Source organism: Mobula birostris, chromosome 14, assembly GCF_030028105.1.
Source record: "Mobula birostris isolate sMobBir1 chromosome 14, sMobBir1.hap1, whole genome shotgun sequence".
Classification (NCBI taxonomy): Eukaryota; Metazoa; Chordata; class Chondrichthyes; order Myliobatiformes; family Myliobatidae; genus Mobula; species Mobula birostris.
This window is the reverse complement of record NC_092383.1, coordinates 82,001,672-82,024,901: the sequence shown is the minus strand read 5'-3', so window position 1 is coordinate 82,024,901 and position 23,230 is coordinate 82,001,672. Positions and strand designations below refer to the sequence as shown.

At 43.9% G+C, this 23,230-nt stretch overlaps 1 protein-coding gene across 1 annotated transcript in view; it reads left to right on the top strand.

Annotated features, from left to right (window-relative positions):
* The window catches only part of cntn2 (contactin 2), a 238,666-nt gene extending 216,602 nt beyond the window's left edge, over positions 1 to 22,064 (top strand). Inside the window, exons 20-23 of the mRNA XM_072278769.1 lie at positions 2,626 to 2,812; positions 4,621 to 4,733; positions 8,941 to 9,106; positions 15,749 to 22,064. Of these exons, the coding sequence (XP_072134870.1) occupies positions 2,626 to 2,812; positions 4,621 to 4,733; positions 8,941 to 9,106; positions 15,749 to 15,849 (567 nt within the window). The 3' untranslated portion in view covers positions 15,850 to 22,064. The remainder of the gene's footprint in view (positions 1 to 2,625; positions 2,813 to 4,620; positions 4,734 to 8,940; positions 9,107 to 15,748) is intronic.
* The last annotated feature ends 1,166 nt before the right edge of the window (positions 22,065 to 23,230 follow it).

Here is a 23,230-nt window from a genome sequence, read left to right as displayed (position 1 = left end):
TGCCTGGCTAGGTTCAAAGTTCAAAGCAAAATTTATTATCAAACTACATACATGTGACCATATACTACCATAAGATTGACTTTCTTCCAGCCATTTATAGGAAAATAAAAAAATACAATAAAATTTACAAAAAAAGCGATACATAAAGACTGACAAATGAAGTTTATCTGGCCAGGAAAGACTGACTGGCAAGAAAGGCAATGTATCCAAGAGGCAGAGTCCTCAATGGGCCTCCCGTTGGCTTCTCTTTCCTCTACAAAACAACTTGTCCTGTGAACAAAGTTCTTCCCTTCTCCTAATGTCTCCTTTTTCATCACCAGCACCCAAGTTCATCAGTTTTATTGTGCTTATTACTCTATTATGGATTTGTTGAGTAAGTGCACAAGAAAATTTATCTCAGGGTTGTATATATGGTGACATAGATGTACTTTGATAATAAGTTTACTTTAAACTTTGACCTTTTAAGACAGGAATTAAAGAAAGTAGATTTATTTCAAAGATGTTCATTTTATTGAATAAAACATCTTCAGCAACATGTTCTTAAAAAGTATAGAGTGGGGGGGGGGCAGCATGGTTCAATTCAACAACAATGGTTCAATTCTGCCACTGTCTCTAAGGACTTTGTGCATTTCTCCCATGACCGTAGGGATTTTCTCCAGGTTCACCCAGGTGTTCTGGTTTCTTCCTGCATTTCAAAGATGTACAGTCACATGGGTCTAATTGGGTGGTGCGTGCTCCTTGGGATGGAAAGACCTGCTACCATGCGGTATCTCTAAATAAGTAAATAGGCAAAATGACTGGGAAGAATCGAGCTGAAATTAAATGTGGCTCAATGGATGGCATTCTCAATTCTGAGTTAGATGATTATGGACTGAAGCTGTACAATAAGAGCTGAGCACCTTGTCTGAGCTAATTCTCCCAGCATAGTGCTGATTGTTTGGATAAGAAACTAGACTAAGTTCCCATCTGCTCTCTTAGGTGTAAAATCCCACAGCAATGTCTTGTGGGATCATTCTCTCTGCCTTGGCCAATGGTCTTCAACCAATGTCACCGAACAGAAGCAATCTGGTCATTAACAATTCACTGTCTGTAGGAATTTCCAGAATGACAACAAGCTACGGTTTCTCTTCTAACAACTGATTTCAATGACTGGAGAATACTTTGGATGTGTGGTCTAAGAGTAAAAATTATTGCTCCTAAAGGTGAAGTAAAGCCAAATTTCACCTAGCTACTGCTGTGGGTATTCAGCGAGATGCAGAGCACAGAAAGGTTGAGACAAATAGCCTACAGACATCCTCTTCACAAGCTCAGGGAAGGTGATGAATGTCTGCTTTTGACGCAGGGCTATAGGGAGGACATCTCAACCATACATTTGGTCCCATTGACTTCTGTGGAGAGATTAGAATAGCTTTATTTAGAGTCATAGAACACTACAGCAGAGAAATGGGCCCTTTGGCCCATCTAGTCTGTGATGAACCATTGATTTGCCTAGTCCCATCGACCTGTACCCAGACTATAGCTCTCCATACCCCTCCCATCCATGTACCTGTCCAAATTTCTCCTAAGTGTTGAAACTGACCCCACATCCACCACTTGCTCTGGCAGTTCACTCCATACTCTCACCACTCTCTGAGTGAAGACATTTCAAGTCAAGTCGCTTTTATTGTCATTTCAACAATAACTGCTGGTACAGTACGAAACAACGTTCCTCCAGGACCATGTTTCCCTTGAACATTTCACCTTTCACCCTTAACCCATGACCTCCAGTTGCAGTCTCACCCAACCTCAGTGGAAGAAGCCTGCTGACATTTGCTCTATTTATACGATGCATATTTGTCACAGGGACATCAAAACCCACAGTGAAATGGATTGTTTAAACATAGAAACATAGAAAATAGGTGCAGGAGTAGGCCATTCGGCCCTTCGAGCCTGCACCGCCATTCGGTATGATCATGGCTGATCATCCGACTCAGAACCCTATACCTGCCTTCCCTCCATACCCCCTGATCCCTTTAGCCACAAGGGCCATATCTAACTCCCTCTTAAATATAGCCAATGAGCTGGCCTCAACTGTTTCCTGTGGCAGAGAATTCCACAGATTCACCACTCTCTGTGCAAAGAAGTTTTTCCTCATCTCGGTCCTAACAGGCTTCCCCTTTATCCTTAAACTGTGACCGCTCGTTTGCAGTAAGTCAAATCAGCGAGGTTCATGCTGTGCAGCCTGCAAGTGCCGTCATGCCTCTGGCGCCCACATGGCATGCCCGCAACTCACTCGCGTGCGTCTGTGGAATACGGCCGGAAACTGGAGCGCGGGAAAGTCAGACAAGCTCCCTGCAGGCAGCAGCAGGAATCGAACCCTGATCAGCGATCACTGTCAAGCAAGGTGCTAACTGTACACTACCATGCCACCGTCCGAAAACGTAGCGAGGTCCCACCGAGACGTAAAGATTGCAGCCAAACATCTATCACCCAATCTACAGAGAGCAAGTTCCCCTCACCCAACCAGAGTTTTGCAGGGATTCTCTTTCAGCTCAGTACTTTCTTGTAATGCTGTCCATTTTCATTACCCACCCCACCCCCCACCCTTTCCCTCTTATATCTTTCCATCTCCTCCCAACTCCAAAGATCAGGTATTGGAGAGGGAATGATAAGGAGGAGTCGGCAGATCGAGTGCGGACCCCGGGTCTAGAAACCACAGCCCGGGTCAGCGGCCTGAAGCCCAGTACACTGTACCATGTGGAGGTGAGAGCCTACAACAGCGCAGGGAGTGGACCCTCCAGCCTGTCTACCACCGTCGTCACCAGGAAAGCCCGTGAGTACGCCAGACACACCTGAAGATTGAACTGTTGAAGAGTATAATAGACAAGCTGCAAGGTATTGTTCTTCAAGATAATTGCGAGAGATTGAGTTCAGAGCCGTGAGGTTAGGCTGCAGCTCTATAAAACCCTCCGTTCCGGCTACATCACTATAGGAAGGATGTGGAACTGACTCTGGAAATTCTATAGCTTAGAACTTTTACCAGAATGCTGGCAGGACGAGAGGGCATGAAGATAGGGTGAGCGACCCAGGGCTTTTTTTCTTTGGGCAAAGGACGATGAGAAGAGGCAAAGAACAATTGGATAGCCAGAGACATTTTACCAGGGTGGGAATTGCTAATACTGGGGGGGCGGGAGAGGAGGCATTATTTTAAGGTGATTGGAGGAAAGTATGGGGGGGATATCAGAGGTAAGTTACTTACACAGAGAGTGGTAGGTGCATAGATTGCCTTGCCAGGTGTGATGGTCGAGGCAGATATGTTAGGGGCACTTAAGAAACTCGTAAATAGGCACAGATGACAGAAAATGGAGGGCTATGTTGGAGGGAAAGGTTAGATAGATCTTAGAGAGGGTTAACAGTTCAGCACAACATGGTGGGCTGAAGGGCCTGTAATGTTCTATGTTCTATGTTCTAAGCTATAGAATTGCCAAAGTCAGTATGAGAAACACAGCCACGTCCACAGAACATTGAAGCTCTCGCAAAATGGGCTTCTCTTCCAAGGCCACAAGCCTTGTTACCTCAGAGTTGTTTTAGTATTTTTAAGCATATAATGGGGTGAAGCTTCTCAACCAATACTATAGTCCCCAGGAGGTGCAGATCACCAGCTCTCTGTTGCCACCTTGTGGGAGCTGGCCAAGTGCATGCAGGAAGCTGTGACCCCACGTGCCAACTCCCTGCAAGCCTCCCCAGTTTATTTGTAATGCACAAGATGCTCCTGCCCTAAATTTGAAACCTGGGTGTTGTAAACCTATTGCTATCAGTGTTCCCTTGGGAAACGTGGAAAATAAATATGTGGTTGTGTGGTTGGTCATCACTCAATGCTGACATCATGTTTATGCCACCTCTGCTGGATATTTGTAGTGGCGTGGTGGTTTGCATAAACGCTTTACGACACATGACCACCAGCACAGCTTGGACCGTGTTGGTCATCAACACAAACAACGCATTTCACATATGTTTAAATGTTTTGATTTTATGTGACAGCTAAAAAGAAACTAACCTCTTTAAAATTTGAATCTATTGAAAGCTGCCATTATAATCACAGATGAGGACTGACCAGGGTGCTTTCAGTGGGATGTGATGACCTTTGAGAGATTTAAGTTTTCTCTCTGGGGCTGTGGGGAAGCTGAGTTGAGGTGACTTATAGCCAAGGGTCTCAGTCCAAAATGTCGAAGCTCCATTTCCCTCCATACTGCTGAGATCCTCCAGCATGTTGTGTGTGTGTGTGTGTGTGTGTGTGTGTGTGTGTGTGTGTGTGTGTGTGTGTGCGTGTGTGTGTGCATTGATCCAGATTTCCTGCATCAGCAGACTCTCTTATAACATTTAAGAGACTCTTAGGAACATGCATGAAAGAAAAATGGAGGGATATCTGGGAGGGAAGTGTTAGATTGATCTTGGAGTAGGTTAAAAAGGTCAGCACCACATCCTCTGCCACAGGGCCTGTCCTGTGCTATACTACTTTAAGTTCAGTGTCCCTACACTCCCTTGTTGACATTTAACTCAGCAGAAGCTCCTGATTGTTTTGAAATTTTTGAGTTATCAGGTCACCTGTCTCAAGAAGTTATGGGTCTCTTCCCTTTACAGCTCCAAACCGGCCACCGAGTAAAATCACTTGGAAGGCACACGGCTCCTGGGTCAAGATTAAATGGGACCACGTCAAGGCCTTTGAGAATGAATCGACTGTGGATGGATACAAGGTGGGCAATTTTGTGTTCCCATTATCCAGGATCAATGGCTATTGCAATCTGATAATGATCACAGAGAACATTATCACATCAGCCGTGACTGTCTGGCTCCATGTAGCATCCTTCCACAATATACGAAAACAACAATGATCTATCAGGTCAGCAGAAAGGGTTACTGGCTGCCGTCTATCGTCACTGCAGGACTTGTATGTGTCTGGGACCAAGAGTCAGGCAGGAAAAGTTGTGGAAACTACCCTCCCTGCAAACTACCTTTTCCAAAAGCTCCCTCCCAGAAAGTGCTGTAGGGCTGTTAAAACAAAATTTCCCACCATTTTAGAAGTTTCTTCCCCCAGCAGTTAATCTGATCAGCCACTCCCACCCCAATCTCCTCTATCTGTCACCTCCATCACTACTGTAATGTAAACCATTTACAGTATTTTCTATAATACTGTTTACATTGTAAATACTTGCTGGTATTTATTTATTAATACACATTTTATTCCATAATCCTACTTTAACCTTTAACATTTTTTTGTATAATTTTTATTCTTAATAATTGTTGAATGGGGTTTTTTGTTGCATGCCACGCTCTGACTAATACACCACAGCGTATGCCTAATTCGTGTAACTGGTGAAGAAAGTTGATCCTTGAACTTTGATGTACAAAGTTCAAAGTAAGTTTGTTATCAAAGCACGCATATGTCACCATACACCACCCCAAGATTCATTTTCTTGAAGGCATTCACAATAGAACGAATAAGTACAATAGAATCAATTAACACACTACAAAGAATAACAAACAATGAATGCGTAAAAGCAACAAATTGCAGAAATATAAAAATAATAAATAGATTGATAGATAGATTAGATTATGAGAACACTCAGTCCTCTTTTTATTGTCATTTAGAAATGCATACATGCATTAAGAAATGATACAATGTTTCTCCGGAGTGATATCACAGAAAACGGGACAAACCAAAGACTGACACTGACAGAATCACATAATTATAACATTTAGTTACAGCAGTGCAAAGCAATACCATAATTTGATGAAGAACAAACCATGGCCACGGTAAAAAATAGTCTCAAAGTCCCCGAGTTGATCGACTCCGAAGTCCCCGATAGCAGGCGGCAAAAGGGAGAAACTCCGTGCCATAAACCTCCAGACACCGTCAACTTGTTCATGCCTTGGAAGCAGCTGACCACAGCCGGCACTGAGTCTGTCCGTCCGAAAATTCGAGCCTCCGACCAGCCTCTCCGATACAGCCTCCCGAGCGCCATCCTCTGCCGAGCGCCTTCGACCTCGCCCCGGCCGCTGAAACACGCAAAGCCGAGGATTCGGGGCCTTCAGCTCTGGAGATTTCGGTTACCACATAGTAGCAGCGGCAGCGAAACGGGCATTTCAGAAGTTTTCCAGATGTTCCTCCGTACTCTCACGTCTGTCTCCATCAAATCGGAATTGTGCACGGTCCCCTACTTGACAGATTACAGACATCACCACCGAAGTGGCTGATAGATAGGTAAATAGATAAGTAAATAGGAAGGTGGGTGGATAGATCAATAGGGATAGATCATGAGACATGAGTTGCAGAATCCTTGAAAGTGACTCCACAGACGATGGAATCAGTTCAGTGTCGAGGTGGGTGAAGTTATCCACGCTGATTCAGGAGCCTGATAGTTGAAGGCCAGTAACTGTTCCTGAAACTGGTGGTGTGAGACCCGAAGTATAGGAGTACTTCCTTCCCAGTGGCAACAGTGAGACGAGAGCATGGCCTGGACGCTGGGGGTCCTTGAAGATGGATGCTGCTTTCTTGTGGCAGCAGAAGAGCAAGACTGGGCCTTCTGGCTCTGTGAGCCTGCTCTACTCTTCTACCACCAGAGAGAATGCACTTAAGGTGAGAGGGGGTGTGATGCACCTTCAATTACTCCAAAAGACTGAAGTAGGGTAAATACTGAAAGGCTTTTATTCACAGTAAAATATGACTTCCAGCATGCTGCGTGTCTGCCCCTGGACTGAGGGGGAGGAGCAAGGTGAAATCACCTTTATTCAGGGGTCTGTGTGAGGAGCCACAGGAGCAGTCAGCAGAGGGGCGTGTCCAGATGGTTAACCCAGTTACAACATATATATATGGTTTACCACAGGGTGATTTCAAAGGGGATGTGAGGGGCAAGTTTTTAACACAAAGCGTCTCCTGGAATTTGCTGCCGGTGTGGTGCTAGAGGCAGATACATTAGGGACTTTTAAGAGACATTTAGGCAGGCATATGAATGTGAGGAAAATGAACAAAATGGATATTGTGTAGGCAGGAGGGCGTATTTTAGTTGGCCATTTGATTATTAATTTAATTGGTTTGGGACCATGTGTTCTTGTGCTGTACTGTCTTCTGTTTCTACGTTATATCATGATCAAAGCTGATCTTCTACCTCAGCATTCTTACCCTGCACATACCCTTTCAATCCCTTATTATGGTGTCAAAGCAATTAGTTCTGCTACCTCACAACACAGGGGGACCTGGGTTCAGTCTTGGCCTCAGGTGCACTCTCACTAGAGTTTATCCATTCTCTCTGTGACCATGTGGCTTTCCTCCTGGTGCCCCAGTCCCTAAAGATGCTTTGGTCAGTTAATTGCCTTCTGCAAATTAATGTAGGGGCATGGTCTAAAGGACCAGAGAGGAGCTGATGGGACTGAGAACATTGGGAGGGTGCAGGGGAATAGGGAATGGCACAGGGGCTTATGGAATCACTCTACTGGAAACCAGAATAGACCTAAAGTGCTGAATATCCTCCTTCTGGGCCATAATAAGTAAGGAAGGATACCCAGGAGAATATGGATGAATTAAATGGCTTGGCCTCCACAACGCTCTGGAATAGAGAATTCTGAAAATTCATCTACCTCTGAATGAGTCAGTAACAACATTGAAAAACAATTAAATATATAGGTAGAATCTGGGAAGGATTGTGAACATCTCGATGTTTTTTTTTAGGGTGGCATGGTAGTGTAACTCAATGCTTTACACTACCAGCAACCCAGGTTCAATTCCCACCGCTGCCCGTAAGCGTGTGGGCTTCCTCCGGGTGTTCCAATTCGCTGCCACAGTCCGAAAACTTACTGGTTGGTAGGTTAGTTGGTCATTGTGAGTTGTCCCATGATTAGGTAGGATTAAATCATGGGATTGCTGGGTGGTGCAGCTCGAAGGGCTAGGAGGGCCTATTTTGTGCTGTATCTCAATACATAAATAATATTCAAAATCTTCAAAATAGTCTGTGTAACCTAATTTCATTTTTCTGTTGACCTTTTTGGGGATTCCACTTAATATCATAAATCCAACTGCACAATTCAAAACACCGGAAGTTCCTGGCTAATAACTAGCCCACCAAACAACCCAAGAAGTAAGTAACTTTTTGCAGAGCATTCTGGGTAGTTGCAGGTGGTGCCACGGTAAATGTGACCGATCGTTGGTATAAAGGGGTCAGCCAGTCAGACCAAGACGAGGAGAAATATATTTGTTAAGAGGTTACAAAACTGGAATTCACTCCTCTAAAAGCCTTGGACTCTCAGTGAACGTTCTAGAGTAAGATCAATAGATACTTCTTCAGCCAACACAACAGAATCTGTTGGCTAACCAACAGAAACAATGGCGGTATCCATTATTAAGGACTCCTGGGAGCTACCATGACATGCGCTCTTCTCATTCCTACTTGAACTTGAAAACCCAGACTCAGCATTTTAGGAATAGCGTCCTCCCCTCCACCATCAGATTTCTGAATGGTTCATGAACCCATGAACTCTATCCCACTATACCTCTCCTGCACTGTTTATATATTTTTATTATAAGTTACATTAATTTTTTATGTCTTGCAATGTACTACAACTATCAAACAACAGATTTCATGACATATGTCAGTGATATTAAACCTGATCTGGTCCTGGTTCCCAGAACATAAAACATCACATCCAGTCATTGCACGTTTCATCATTTTGTACAACAGTTAAGTTACCTCTCATACTCCTTCACTTGAGGAAGAAAATCCTGAGCTCACACAAGCTAGGCTCATAAGAGATACTCTCCTGGTAAATCAAGGATTAAGGGGATGGTGCAGGAAAATAATGATGAGCTGGAAGACCTCCAGGATCTCACTGAATTGGGAAACAGATACATGGATTCAGCGGCCCAATGATCTCAAGAGATTTTCTAATAGCAGCCATTTGTTGCTTTAGGTGCTGTACAAGCCTGAAGACGAGTCATCCATCAAAGTCACAGAAACCAGCAAAAACTCTGTGCAGCTGCCATTCTCTGAGGATCTGAGCTACCTGGTGGTGATCCGAGCATCGGGGGAGGGAGGGGATGGAGCAGCTGCGAAAATCAGGATATCTAAAGGCTCAGGTGAGTGGAACATTGGGAAGAGTCAGTGGGAGTGGACATGGGCATTCCAGCATTGAGGTTTGAGCCCAATTATAAGGAGTGCCTTTCCCCCAGCTCTCCTGTCACTTCCAGTCTTAAACTGAAGTGGGCTTAGGCAGAGGCAATTCACTCACTACTTGTCTGGTAGCTCCCATGTCGGTAGACTTCCCAAGAAATATGGGAAACTTTGTACTGTATTGTGGAGGTCGTACCTAGGTTTGGAATTAAAGCACATGATAGAGTGACGCAGTCTCACAACTCGCGCAACTTGAGTTCTATCTTGACCTTGTATTCTGGCAATGTAGTAGTTTCCCTTTGATCACATGGATTTCCTTCAGATGATCCGGTTTCTTCCCACATCCCAAGAAAATGTGCCAGCTGGTGGGTTAATTGGCCACAGAGTGGTAGAATCTTGGGGGAGCCGATGGGAAAGTTGGAAGAACAAAATAAGTTAGGGTAGGTTTAGTGTACAAGTGGTAGTGGTGAGCACTGGTTTAATGGGCCAAATGGCCTGTTTCTGTGTCTATCTCTGTAAATAACTCATAATAGACTTGAAATTGAAATTGGTTTTGTTATTATCACATATACAGTGAAAAGCTTCTCTTGCATACTGTTGATACAGATCAGATCGTTACACAGTGCATTGAGGCAGAACAAGGGAAGACAGTTAAAGGATGCAGAATAAAGGGCAACATGCATAGAGAAAGTGCAGTGCAGGTAGACAATAAGCTGCAAGATCATAACAGGACAGATAGTGAGGACACAAATCCGTCCTTTCAGCTTTGGTGATTGCAGAAGCAATATTACTTTGACAAACACAAGAAAATCTGTAGATGCTGGCCTGAGAACAACACAGGCCAGGTGGCAACTATGGAAAAGAGTAAATAGTCGACATTTCGGGCAGGGGACTCGTTAGGACTGAGTCCTCCTGCATTTTGTGAATATTACTTTGATCTTGATGCCTAATTGATTTCAATTAATGAATAAGTCCTTGCTGTTCATTGTCAATGTATGGAATACATACATTCTGTGACTACTTTATCACGTGCCTCCTGTACCTAATAAAATAGCCACTGAGTGTATGTTTGTGGTCTTTTGCTATTGTAGCCCATTTACTTCAAGATCTTATGTGTTGTGTATTCAGAGATGCTCTTCTACACACCACTGTTGTGACACGTGGTTATTTAAGCTACCCTCACCTTTCTGTCAGCTTGAACCAGTCTGGCCATTCTCCTCTGACCTCTCTCTTTAACAAGGCATTTTCGCCCACAGAACTGCTGCTCACTGGCTGTTTTGTTTTTTTTGTTTGTCACACCGTTCTCTGTAAACTCTAGAGACTGTTGTGCGTGAAAACCCGGGAGATCAGCAGTTTCTGAGATACTCAAACCACCCAGTCTGACACCAACAATCAAAGTCACTTAGATCACATTTCTTCCCCATTCTGTTGTTTTCTCTGCACAACAACTGACCATTTTGACCATGTCTGCATGTTTTTATACATTGCGTTGCTACCATATGACTGGCAATTAGATATTTGAATTAATGAACTGGTGTACAGGCGGACCAAAAAAAGTGGCCACGGACTGTATACATAAATCAAAACTAAGCCATTTAGCCCATCTGGTTCAAAATACTGTTCAGGTCTATACCAGCTACTTCCTCTTTCTCTTGTGTCATGGACCCTCAGTTAATGGGAAGGGTCCATGGCATAAAAATGTTGGGAACCCCTGATTTACATTTAATTTCCCCAGTCTAACTATTCTATTGACCCCATGTGATCCTTTTGTAACTAACTCACATTCTAACAAGAATCAAAGTCAAGTTTATTGTCTTGTTCACCAGTACATGTATGCCCAAGGGTAGCAAAAAACTTTCTTGCACCAGTATCAGAGGTACATAGCATCAGATACAAAAAGTTCGCAAGAAAAAAATGGATGAGCAACATAAATATATCATTGTAGGAACAGGATGGCATCTCTTATCTTGAATGGACAGTTTTGCTTCGTTGGGAGTAATTGGGGGCTGGAGAAAGGAGTTACATTGAAACAAACGGGAGATAATCTGAGGGGGAGAGGCAAGGTGGAGTCTGCACATTTTGGAGTTGGTGCAGCATTACGGGCTTCTGTACCCTATTGATTGGAAATAGATTCCTTCTTCAGCCCTTTACCTTTTCCACCTATCACCTCCCAGCTTCTTACTTCATTCTCCTTCCCCCACCCACTTGGGTCTTCGTATATCACCTTTTAGTTTATACTCATCCCCCTCCTCCCCACCCCCCATCTTCTTTTTCTGTCTTCGTCCCCATTCCTTTCCAGTCCTGATGAAGGGTCGCCACCCGAAACGCCAACTGGCTGTTCCTTTCCATAGGTGCTGCCTGTCTTGCTGAGTTCCTCCAGCATTTTGGGTGTGTTGCTCTGGATTTCTAGCATCTGCAGAATTTCTGGTGGTTAAAGTATAAACTGAGTCCACTTGAAGAGGGGATTACACTTTGGCCATGATCACAGGGGTTCAGAGAACTCTCATTGGACTCCTCGGAGAAGTGGTTCTGACCAATGTTGGACTAAAAGAATAGAAACATCTTTGTCAGGGCCAGGGCGTTCCTCATCCTAGTTCTCCTCACCTTCTCCCCTTCTCCTGGGCCTCAATGAAGTGTTTGTTTCTGTGCCTGCTGCACTCAGGGGACTCTCCTAAGATCGGATTACTCTCACAGGGAACATCTGAGAGGCTCCAGACTGGTCGGAATACTATTACCTCATGCCTTGCCGCCAACAAGTAACGTCTGCTTGAGTTCTCATCTGCTTGTAAACAAATTTGACACGTTTTATTGCGCCTCCGCTTAACTGGTGATGTCAGATGTTTGTGATAAACAGTATGTTTAAGATGAAGTAAGCTGTCTTTCCCTTGTGCCTGAACACGCTGTCAGCTCAAATATAAACTCCCCTGAATGGCAGAAAGGAGAGGCTATAATGAGGGGAATAGTTTAACCTCCATACCCTGCTGACTCATTAGATCCTAATACGATTAGACATAGGAGGAAAATCAGTCCATTTGCCCCACTGAATCTGCTCTGCCATTCCATCATGACTGATTTATTATCCCTCTCAACCTCATTCTCCTGCCCTCTCCCCGTAACCTTTGCCTCCCTTTTATCCACCTTCAATATACCCAATGACTCCGCAGTGGACTGTGGCAAAGAATTCCAAAAATTTGCCATCCTCTGTCTAAAGAAATTCCTCCTCATCTCACTTCTAAAGGGACGTACATCTATTCTGAGGCTGTGTCCTCTGGTCCTATAGGAAACATCCTCTCCCTGTCCATTTTATCTAAACTTTTCAATATTTGGTAGTACAGAATACCTGCAGGAACATAAGGAGGATTGTCTTTAGATATCCACTTAAGTATTATTTGCCATATCCGATTACAGTCACAGAGTCATGGAAAAGTACAGCACCGAAACAGGCCCTTTGGCCCATCTAGTCCATGCTGAACCACTTAGACTGCCTAATCCTATCAATTTGCACACGGACCACAGCCATTCATACCCCTCTATCCATGTACTATGTAAATTCCTTTTAAATGTTAAAATCGAGCTCACATGCTTGGTTCACACTCTGAGTGAAGTAGTTCCCCCTCATGTTCCCCTTAAACCTTACACCTTTTTCTCTTACCCCATGACCTGTCGTTGTAGTCCCACCTAATCTCAGTGGGAAAAGACTGCTTGCATTTGCCCTATCTGTACCTCCTCATAATTCTGCAGAGTCACAAGGGATTATTCAGTTGCTAGAAATTTTCAGCAACACATGCAAAATGCTGGAGGAACTCAACAGGTCAGGCAGAATACATGGGTGGTGGGGAACGGGAATAAATAGTCGATGTTTCAGGCCAAGACCTTTCAGCAGGAATGGAAAGGAAAGAGGCAGAGTCCAAAATAAGAAGGTGGTGGGGTGGAAGGAGGAGAAGTACAAGCTGGCACCAGATGAGACCAGGTGAACGGGAAGGTGGGTGGGGGAGGAGGGGTAGATGACGTGAGAAACTGGGAGGAGATAGGTAGAAGAGCTAAAGGTCTGAAGAGGAAGGAATCTGACAGGAAAGGACAGTGAACCACGGAATAAAGGAATGAAAATTACTCAAATAACTTTGCTATCAATATTAATTCAATTATCTGCAATATCACTTCAAAATCTGAGAGATAGATATGGATGGGCAGACTGATAATAACAAACAAGAAGTTGAAAGAACTCAATAGATCAGGCAGTATCTGTAGAAGGAAATAGCCCCTCGCCATTCTGGGTTGAGACCCTTTGCCAAAGCTAAAAAATAAAAGGGAGAGAACCAGAATTGAAAGGTGAAGGGAAGGAGTTGGGACAAGAGCTCGCAAGCGCTAGGTGGACCCAGGTGAGGAGGGGTGATAGACGGATGAATGGAATGATAGTTCCTAATCAGGCCAGATATAAAGGGAGGGATATGAGTAAAGAAAATCAGTGGGAGGAGTGTGTGGAGAGGGTGGGGAAGGTGAAACAGATAGTGTGATAGGGTCCAATTGGATCAGAAGGGGAGTGAAAAAAAGGGAAAAGGGGCAGAGGGAGAGCGGTTACCCAATATTTGTGAACTTGATGTTCATACCACCAGGTTCACCTGAGTATGGTCAGAATCTGCCACGGAACTTTAGGACTGGACATCAGTCCACTGTCCAGACCCACCTGGGAGCTGAAGATGGTGTTAAACAGTGTACATTGTCCCTGTGCATTTCCTTCATTTCTTACAACATAGAAGGAGGCCATTCATTCCAAAAGATCCATACTAGCTCTCAGTGCAATCAATCCCACGCCTCCAATTATTTCCTAGTAACCCCTCCGCCCTCACATATCCATCAATCCACACTGATCTCTCCTGAAACACAGCTTCATTAGGGGGTCAACTAATCCACCAACCAGCACATCTTTGGAATGTAGGAGGAAACAGGAGCATTGGGGTCAAGGAGACAATGTACAAGCTCTGCACAGATAGCACCAGAGGTCAGGAACCAAACCCAGTTCACTGGAGGTGTGAGGCAGCAACATGTACCTCTATATCACCCTGTTGTAGCAAAGTTCAGAAGATTGACAATAAACACACAGATGGCATAGACTATTTGAGATTCAGATTCAGAAATATTTATCACTTGTACATCAAAACGTGCTTCGTTTGCATTAACAACCAACACAACCTAAGAATGTGCTAGGGGCTGCCCGCAAGTGTTGTCACACATTCCAACACCAATGTACATGCCTAAAATGCTCAACTCAAGCAACAAAACATCAACAGGAAAGGAAGCTCCTTTCCTACACTCACGGATAATCCTCCAACTCCAGAACAAACCTCCGAGACTCCAGTCTTCAGGCTTCAGACAGCATGCTTCGACTTCCAGACATCTGTACTCAGGGCAATTGGGACAAAGGGTCAGATTCCTTTCTGCATGACTCTGTGACTCCTGCTTGATGGCGCCATGAATTATCCACATCAGAGTTTAAATGCTAATTGGGAATTGGCCGTACCAATTTCCTCTCTAACCAAGATTGAAAAATCATAGTCATAGAAAAGTACAGCATAGAGACAGGCCCTTCTGCCCATCTAGTCTGTGCTGAACCATTTAAGCTTCCTATCGCCATTAACCTGCACTGGGACCATACTCTCCCTACCCCTCCCATCCATTACCTATCCAATTACCTCTCAAATGTTGAAATCGAGCCTGCATGCACCACTTGCGCTGACAGCTGGTTCCACACTCTCATGACCCTCTGAGTGAAGAAGTTTCCCCTCATGTCCCCCTTAAATACCTCACCCTTAAGCACCAGGATTACTTCCTTCACCAGAGATTTATCAGAGGAATTCCCTCCCTCAACTACATGTATATATGTATCTGCTGTCACTTACTGTTACCCAAATTCGCTGCTCCCTCACATCAGATGAGAATCCAGATAATTCAGAATTGGACTACAACACCAGTAAATTTTTTCCTTGATTTGTTATTGTCACGTGTTTTGCATTGAAAATCAGTTTTGCATGTCATCAATACAGATCATTACATCACGTCAAGAGAGAACAAGCCAAGAGCATTGACAGAAAGCAGAATGAAGTGTTACAGTTGCAAAGGAAGTGTAGTGCAGACAGACGATCAGCTGCAAGGCCACGATGAGGTAGACAGTGAGGTCAAGGGTCATCTGATCACGAAAGGATAGAAACCCTCCTTGAGACTGGTGGTATGTCATTTCAGGTTTTTGTACCTTCTGCTCAATGGGAGGGGAGAGAAGAGAGAAGGTCTGGGGTGGAAAGGATCTTTGATTACCTGGGCTGCTTTACCAAGGCAGTGAGAAATGTAAATGGATCTCCAATTCCCTGATATAATCATATATACGGCACATCTTATTCAACACTCAGGCCCTCTCACTTTGCTGACATCTCTTCTGCATTTAAACACAGAGGGTTCTACACAAACTGTGGAACCGTAGAGGAAAGCTCAATTAACAATACTGACCAGTGCTATTGTATATGAGGTGATATCGGTCAACAGTCTTCAGTATGTGAACATTTGCATGTCATTTTTTGGACAAGTTTTTAAAGGATCTCATCATTCTTAACCTGCAGGTACCAGCATGATGGTGAATGACTCAGGGGTGCAAGTCCTCCACAACGTTCTCTTCACTGCCATACTAACACTTATTACTATTGGCTGCCTGGAACTCTGACTGCAACCACTCACCTGAATCGTTGCTGCACGCCATTTTCCAATGAAGGATGAGTCATCCAACACCAAACTGTTTATAGTATTAAAAAATGTGACATTTGTCTTACAATTTTAGGTAGAAACTTTCATACATTTGTTGAATGGGGGTAAGAAACATAAAAATTTTGTAAAAAAAAAATGGGAAACATCAACAATAAGATTTCATAATCTGTTTGATTTGGAGGTTGCAACCTGGGGGAGTTAAATTGGACAATAATATACCAGAGACTGAGCTGTATAGAACAATCTTTCCTTTTATATGCAAAGTGTTGTACATTTGTAGATACAATGCCTAATCCAGACAGGAGATTTTGGCTACATGGTTTCCAAGGTCCAAGAAGGTATTGTGATGTACCAGCTTCTCTGTGGAACTTGTCCCTTTTGCACAGTTTCACCTCTCACATCTTTTGGTTCTGGCTCTTGGATCTTGAAAGTTCCTGAATTTCTCTACCTAATCACTTGAACAAGGAACCTACCCAAATGACAATTCCTTCCAAATTACCCTGACCCCTCCCAACCTCAGAACCACTGTCACATGAGCTTTCCTGCTCAACCCAATGTGATGCTTCCTATGGTTGTCATGGTGATCCTCAGTGGAAGACATGCATGGGTGAACAGATTAAGCTGGGTTTGGTCTCTAACGGTTGGGTCGGTCCACACTTACTGTTTGATGAGGTCTCTGTGATCCTCACCAGGATTAACTGTCCGAGTGTGCGCAAAGTTAGATGAGGTTTACTATTTTTGACTGAGGCAGCTGATGGGAGTCAAGGTGCAGATCATCCCATGATCTAAATTAACGGGGAAAACCTGTGGGGCTGAATGGCCTATACCTGCTCCCAGTTATCATAAAGCCTGACTCAAGAATTTGAGAGGGAGAGGTCACGGAACTCACGATATTAATTAATCAAATACCCTTAGAAGCCATCTACAGTTCAAGGAAACTGTGATCATTACCTGTTGAGCCCTTTCTGTGAAGACAAGCAATGTTGCAAGTTTCTAAGTAAATTTAAGTTCACTTAAAAAAAAAAGAGAGAAAAACAAGCATGTATAGTTTGCAGCTGAGCAATCCAAGTGCAGGACAAGAGACCGCAACTCATTGAACACTCAGCCATAATGTAACAGAACAATGCAGATTTGACCTTGATAGCCAATCGCATCATGAAGAGACGTACCGTCATTGCAGACTATGTGGTTGCCAGGATCGTGGCATCATCTGATACGCTTGGCACCACCGTATATCAAAGTAGAAGACGGGTTGACATCCAGTCAGGAGTTGAATTCAAGATGAGAAATAATGCAGCAACAATCATAAGGTTGCTAATGCAATGAAACAGTGATGAGCTTTTATTAAACCTTATAGTTGGTTGGCTACATGGAGTCAGTCTGGCTCCATATGTGAAGCCGTGGATGACCAATGGGGTAGAGTAGGATTGTATAGAGTAAAGTAGTAAAGAGGATGCTGATTGGTCTGTGAGAATGGAAGGATGTAGTAGATGAAACAAGCTTAACCTATAGTAAAAGGGGTGTGAGAAATAGTGGTTTGTAGCACTTACAGTAGGTGGGGTTGCTCATTGGGTTGTACAGAATGAGTTAATAGTTCAACTTCTTCCCTGACTAGGAGAAGATTAATATGTTTAATTTATTTAATTTAATTATTTGGTTTAACTGGAGGCATGGAGGCCAAATGCTTTGACTGGTTCAACGTTTGAAAGCCACGCACCTGTCGTATTTCAGGGTCTCACTATCTCTCTTAAGAGGTTATCAGAATCAGGTTTATCGTCACTGACTTACGCCAAGAAATTTGTTGTTTTGTGGCAAGACACAATAAAAAAGTTACAAAATAAAAAGTAAAATAAATAAATAGTGCAAAGAGGGATAGAGAGGTAGTATTCATGAGTTCATGGTCCGCTCAGAAATGTAATGGCAGAGGGGAAGAAGCTGTTTCTTAAGTCTCAGAACTGGGAGGCACTGGTGGGCTGGTGGGGACAGAGTGCCGGCAGTCTCCAAAAGGGTAGTTTTGTGAAGCCAGCACAGTGGAATGGAGATGGAAATTGTTGGATGTGTGCCTTTCAAGATGCCACCACGTCCCTGTGGAGAGATGAAGACAGCGTACTGCCTTTCACTGTCATGAAGTGCCAGCATTCCCAACTGCAGTCAGCGAGCAGACCCATCGATAATGCCTTGGAGCTACTGAAAGTCTGCTGGCCCTCTGTGCTTAATTCTCATTACACCATTCCGTCCATGCTGAGTGCACTTTTACAGATACCTGCTGTCTTGGGAGGGATTACTCATTTAAAGTTTGGGGAAAGGGATAAATGAATCAGCAGTGAAAAGAAATTTGCAAACCACCCCCTGTGTGCCTCATTCTCCAAACCTTGTTCTATATCAGGGGAGGTTCCCAAATGCTTAACGTCTTGTTGCTAGCTTCCAAACTGGGGTCCTTTAAGTCTGGTTAACATTGCAACGTGGTCAGATATAAGCCCAACATTTACAATGGCATTGCCAAGTACCAAAGCACTCTGCCCATAACATCTTTGCACCCAAAGGCAAACCCTTTAAGTTGGATATGACAGGTTAGAGGAACAATTTGTACTGAGTTACATTGGGTTATGGGAAGAGAAGCAAAAAAGATTGGTCTTTGTTTGTAAGGTAGTCTTCAGCATAAAGTTAATTCCAATAACTGTGACCTCTGTGACCTTGAACGTTGGGGTTTGAGTACCTCAGAAACTGTTGACCTCCTGGGATTTTCATGCACGGCAGACTCCAGGGTTTACAGAGAATGGTGCGAGAAACAAAAAACATCCGGCGAGCGGTAGTTCTGTGGGCGAAAATGCCTTGTTAATGAGAGAGGTCAGAGGAGAATGGCCAGACTGGTTCAAGCTGACAGTAAGTGACACTAACTCAAAAAAACCAAGCATTACAACAGCGGTGTGCAGAAGAGCATCTCTGAATGCACAACACATCGAACTTTGAAATGGATGGGCTGCAGCAGCAGAAGACTATGAATGTACACTCAGAGGCACTTTATTAGACACAGGAGGTACATTATAAAGATGCCACTGACTGTAGAGTGCCATAAATTACACATATTGATGCTCATTTTAAAATTCATTCACAGAGCTTGGATGATTGTTGGCAAGAACTGCATTTATTGCCCGTTCCTCATAGAAGACTGATGAGTCACTATGTAGTCCACTTGGTGAAGGTATTCCCACAGTTCTGCCGGTTACCAAGCAACCATTTAAATGCTGCAGAGAGAGTTGGACATAACAACATGATTCAGCATTTCTGTCGAACTTCTATCTGGTAAAACATCTATCTTTCTTCACAGATTCATAGTCAAACACAGGCTGTTAGCCATGTGGGAGGTGAGAAAAAAAAAGGGCCAAAATTCTGGAATCATTTTAAGGAAGGGAAGAGTGGTAGAGAAGTGGAGTGGTTCAGAGAAGTCGTTCTACAAGTAGGTTAATTAGTCAGTGTAAATTGTCCTGTGAGTCGGCTAGTGTTAAATAGGTGCATTGCTGGGTAGTGCAGCTCATTGGACTGGAAGGGCCTGTTCCACACTAAATCAGGGATTTGCAGTCTGGAGTCCATAGACTCCTTGCTTAATGGCATAAGAAAGATTGGGGATTCCTGCTCTAAATAAATAAACTCAGGACCTAGGCAGCTAGGGATTTGTTGGGGCCAGACTTATAGGCCTCAGGCTAATGTCCTTCTGTTACTTAACCTAGTCAGGGCACCGAATACACGAGCAGGAAGGTTATACCCCAGCTTTGTAAAACATTGCTTAGACCTCCACTGGACTACTGTATGCAGTTCTGTTTACCATCATATAGAAAGGAAGTGATGGTGCTGGAGAATGTGCAGAGGAGATTCACCAGGACGTTGGCTCAGATAGAGTGTGCAGTTATGAGGAGATATTAGAGAGGCCAAGTCCATTTTCCCTGAGAAGAGAAGGTTAAGAGGCAACATGTCTGAAGTATATTAAACTGTGAGAGGTATAGATGGTGTAGATTGTAGGAAACCCATTTGGAAGGTAGATAAAACTAGAGGACGTAGATTTAGAGTAAGAGTCAGGGTTACAGGCAGCAGAGTGGGTGACACATTTCAGATGGGCAAAAATGAACATTTGAATCACCCAGGCATCTGGGCCAAGAGCTGGAAGTTGGGGTTAATACAATGGATGCCACTGGTTGGCATGAATTGGTGGGCCGACTGGATTGTTTCCATGCTGTATGACTCAGTGTTTAAAATTACCTAAAAATTAAAGTCTGAGGGATTTGAAAATCAGCATTTTTTTAAAAGCGAGGCTTTAACTAGGGCAAAAGTGGGGCAGCATGCAGAGTGGTTTTGTGTGAATTAGCTTGAGGTAAGATTCAGGCAGCTGAGTTTTGCAGGACCTCAGGTCTGAAAATTGTCACTGGTACGGGGTGCATTGGGACTGTTGAATTTCTCACAAGGAGATGGGTGTTTCCAGAGTAGATGAAAAAGGGTAATGCTATGGAACTCATAGAGATGCAACGGGTGTGCAGCTTGGAGTCAAATTGTGGGCAGACGATTATGTTAAATAGATAACATGCAGAATTTTGGTGTAACAGACTGAATTCCCTGTGAACTTACTTCGTAAGTAGGAAGATATTTTCATGGCATTGAAAAGATTGTATCTTTATTGTACTCACTGCCTTTCTGTGAGTCAGATAACCCTGTAACAGTTAATTTTTGACAACTGTAGTGAGTAAGGTCCTTTATCTGGGAATTTGGCAGCAATCCATTCTTCTTTTAATTCAGCATTATACTATTCTTTGCAAGTTTAGAACAAGAATATATACCTTGCTGGGGATGATAAATCCTTTCCTTTTGTGGGATAGTGCAAGACAGAGGCACCAGGCACATATCTCTGAGCTAATACAGCAGCGCTGCCCACATATTCTCCTCTCAGCTTCACTTCCACATCAAGGAAAGGAGCTGGCAGCTACATTCATAGAACAGTATAGCACAGTACAGGCCCTTCGGCCCACAATGTTGTGCTGACCCTTGAACCTGCTCCCAGATCAATCTAACCCTTCCCTCCCATATAGACCTCCATTTTTATATCATCCATATGCCCGTCTAATAGCCTTTTAAATATCCCTAATGTACCTTGCTCTACCACCACCCATGGCAGGGAGTTCCACACACCCACCACTCTCTGTGTAAAAGCCTACCTCTAACATCTTCCCTATACTTTCCTCCAAACACCTTGAAGTTAAGCCCCCCCCCCACCATATTAGCCATTTCTGCCTTAGGAAAAGATCCCTGGCTACCCACACTATCTATGCCTCTTGTCACCTTGTACTCTTCTGAGATGGAGGTGTCAATGGTGCAAAATCAATGCTCTGAAAGCCTAATATTAAGTACACTTGGTTCATCTTTAGTCTGTGAGAGACTCATTAACTTCACTAACAGCATTCAAGACATGCCAAATATTGGCATTGTTAGGCTTCAGTTGAGACACTTTGGAGTTGCAAGCCTTAAACTCAACACATGAACTCAGTGCCCAGTATGGTAGGAGGCATCAGAGATCAAACTGGTCCCACCAGCCTTTACCAGTGACCAGGATTAGATGTTAAACATGCATGGCGCCATATGGAATTGTACCAAAAACTGCAATTGATAGACCTTATTCAGGGTAAAAAAGCTGGTGGATAAACAGGGCATGATGGATTCGCAGTGAACATGAGCTCACAGAATGACAGAATGACTTGAAGGGGCTGAATGGCATCATGTTGCTGTGTTTTGGCAATGGCTAAATGGCAGTCCATATCTGGTGATGGTGTTGTACTGGGCCCTCAGCTGCTGAGTGGCCAGTGAGGTGAAGGGAAGCCATGGAGTCTTGGCAAAAGAATGCAGGCAGGCAGTTCCTGGAGCTTTGCCTTTGGGAGTCAGAATGACAACTGGTGGAAATATGTAAATAAATTCACTAATTAAGATAAATGAATGTTATTTTCTTTAATTAATGCTTCACATTAACTGGTAAAATAATAGGACCAATATCTGTACTTCTAACTGGGGGATTAGTCATTTCAAATAAAGAAACTCAAGAGATTTCTGCCTCAATTTGAATGAATCATCTTCATCAATTTCGATCGTCAGGCACACTAATGTACTATATTGTATTTGATTTATAAATAAAAGAATCTGGCCTTCACAACCTCTTCCTAATAAAGTATTACAAAGGTTATCAAATGGCTGGAGTGAAATTGATCTGAAAATGTCTCCGGGTTACCTGCGTTACGTCTGGGTCCTAGACCTATGTCTTTTCACTCAGGATGGCTCCACGCTAATGGCATCTCCCAGCTCTTCCTTGTGGGCATCCATTGAAACCTACCTCTGTGGGAAGCCCATCTCAAGCTCCCTCAGCCTTCTGCCCTTCAAAAGCCAAGATATCTGTCCACAGCCCCAACCACAGATAGAAGTAGTACAAATGGTCACAATGAGGCCACCCCCAACTCATATTCCTTCAGGGTAGTCTCCAACCTGATGGTATTTCTCTAACTTCTGGTAATTTTTCCTTTTCCCCCTTCTTTCCTCTTCCATTCCCCACTCTGGCTCCCTTCTTTCCTCTTCTCAGCTGCCTATCACCACCCCCTGCCTACCTACTCCTTCCCTTTCTCCCAGCGTCCACTCTCCTCTCCTATCAGATTCCTCCTTCTTCAGCCCTGTCCCTTTCCCACCTATCACATCCCAGCTTCCCATTTCATCCTCCCTACCTCACTCACTTACCTTCCCCCTCACCTGGCTTCACCTCCCTTCTCACTTGTACTCCTACCCCTCCCACCCCACCTTCTTATTCTGACCCTGATCTCACCTCAAAACATTAACTGTTTAATCTTTTCCATAGATGCTACGTGACCTGCTGAGTTCCTCCAGCATTTTGTATGTATTGCTCTGGATCTCCAGCATCTGCAGGATCCTTTGTATTTATTCTTTCTCTCTCTTTGTCTGCCCTCATCTACCATTCAACTGTGACTTCAACACAACTCCACACCTGCTCCCCTCCCCTACCTGGCACCTCCTGCCTGTCATCGTACACACCTCCTGTCAATCACCTAGGGCTCCTGCCTCACTACTCACCTTCAGCTCTTTACAGTCACCACCTCACCTCTCCAGTCTCAGTCCTGTTGCAGAATTTTGATCAGAAATGTTCCCTCCCGCAGGTGCTGCTCAACCCACTAATTGTCTGTTGATGTCAACATTTAGGTTGCCAGGCAGTCACTCCACTCTTTAAGAAGTGAGGGAGGCAAAAAAAAATCACAAATGTTAGGCCAGTTAGCCTGACTTCAGTGAATGGCAGGATGGTAGAA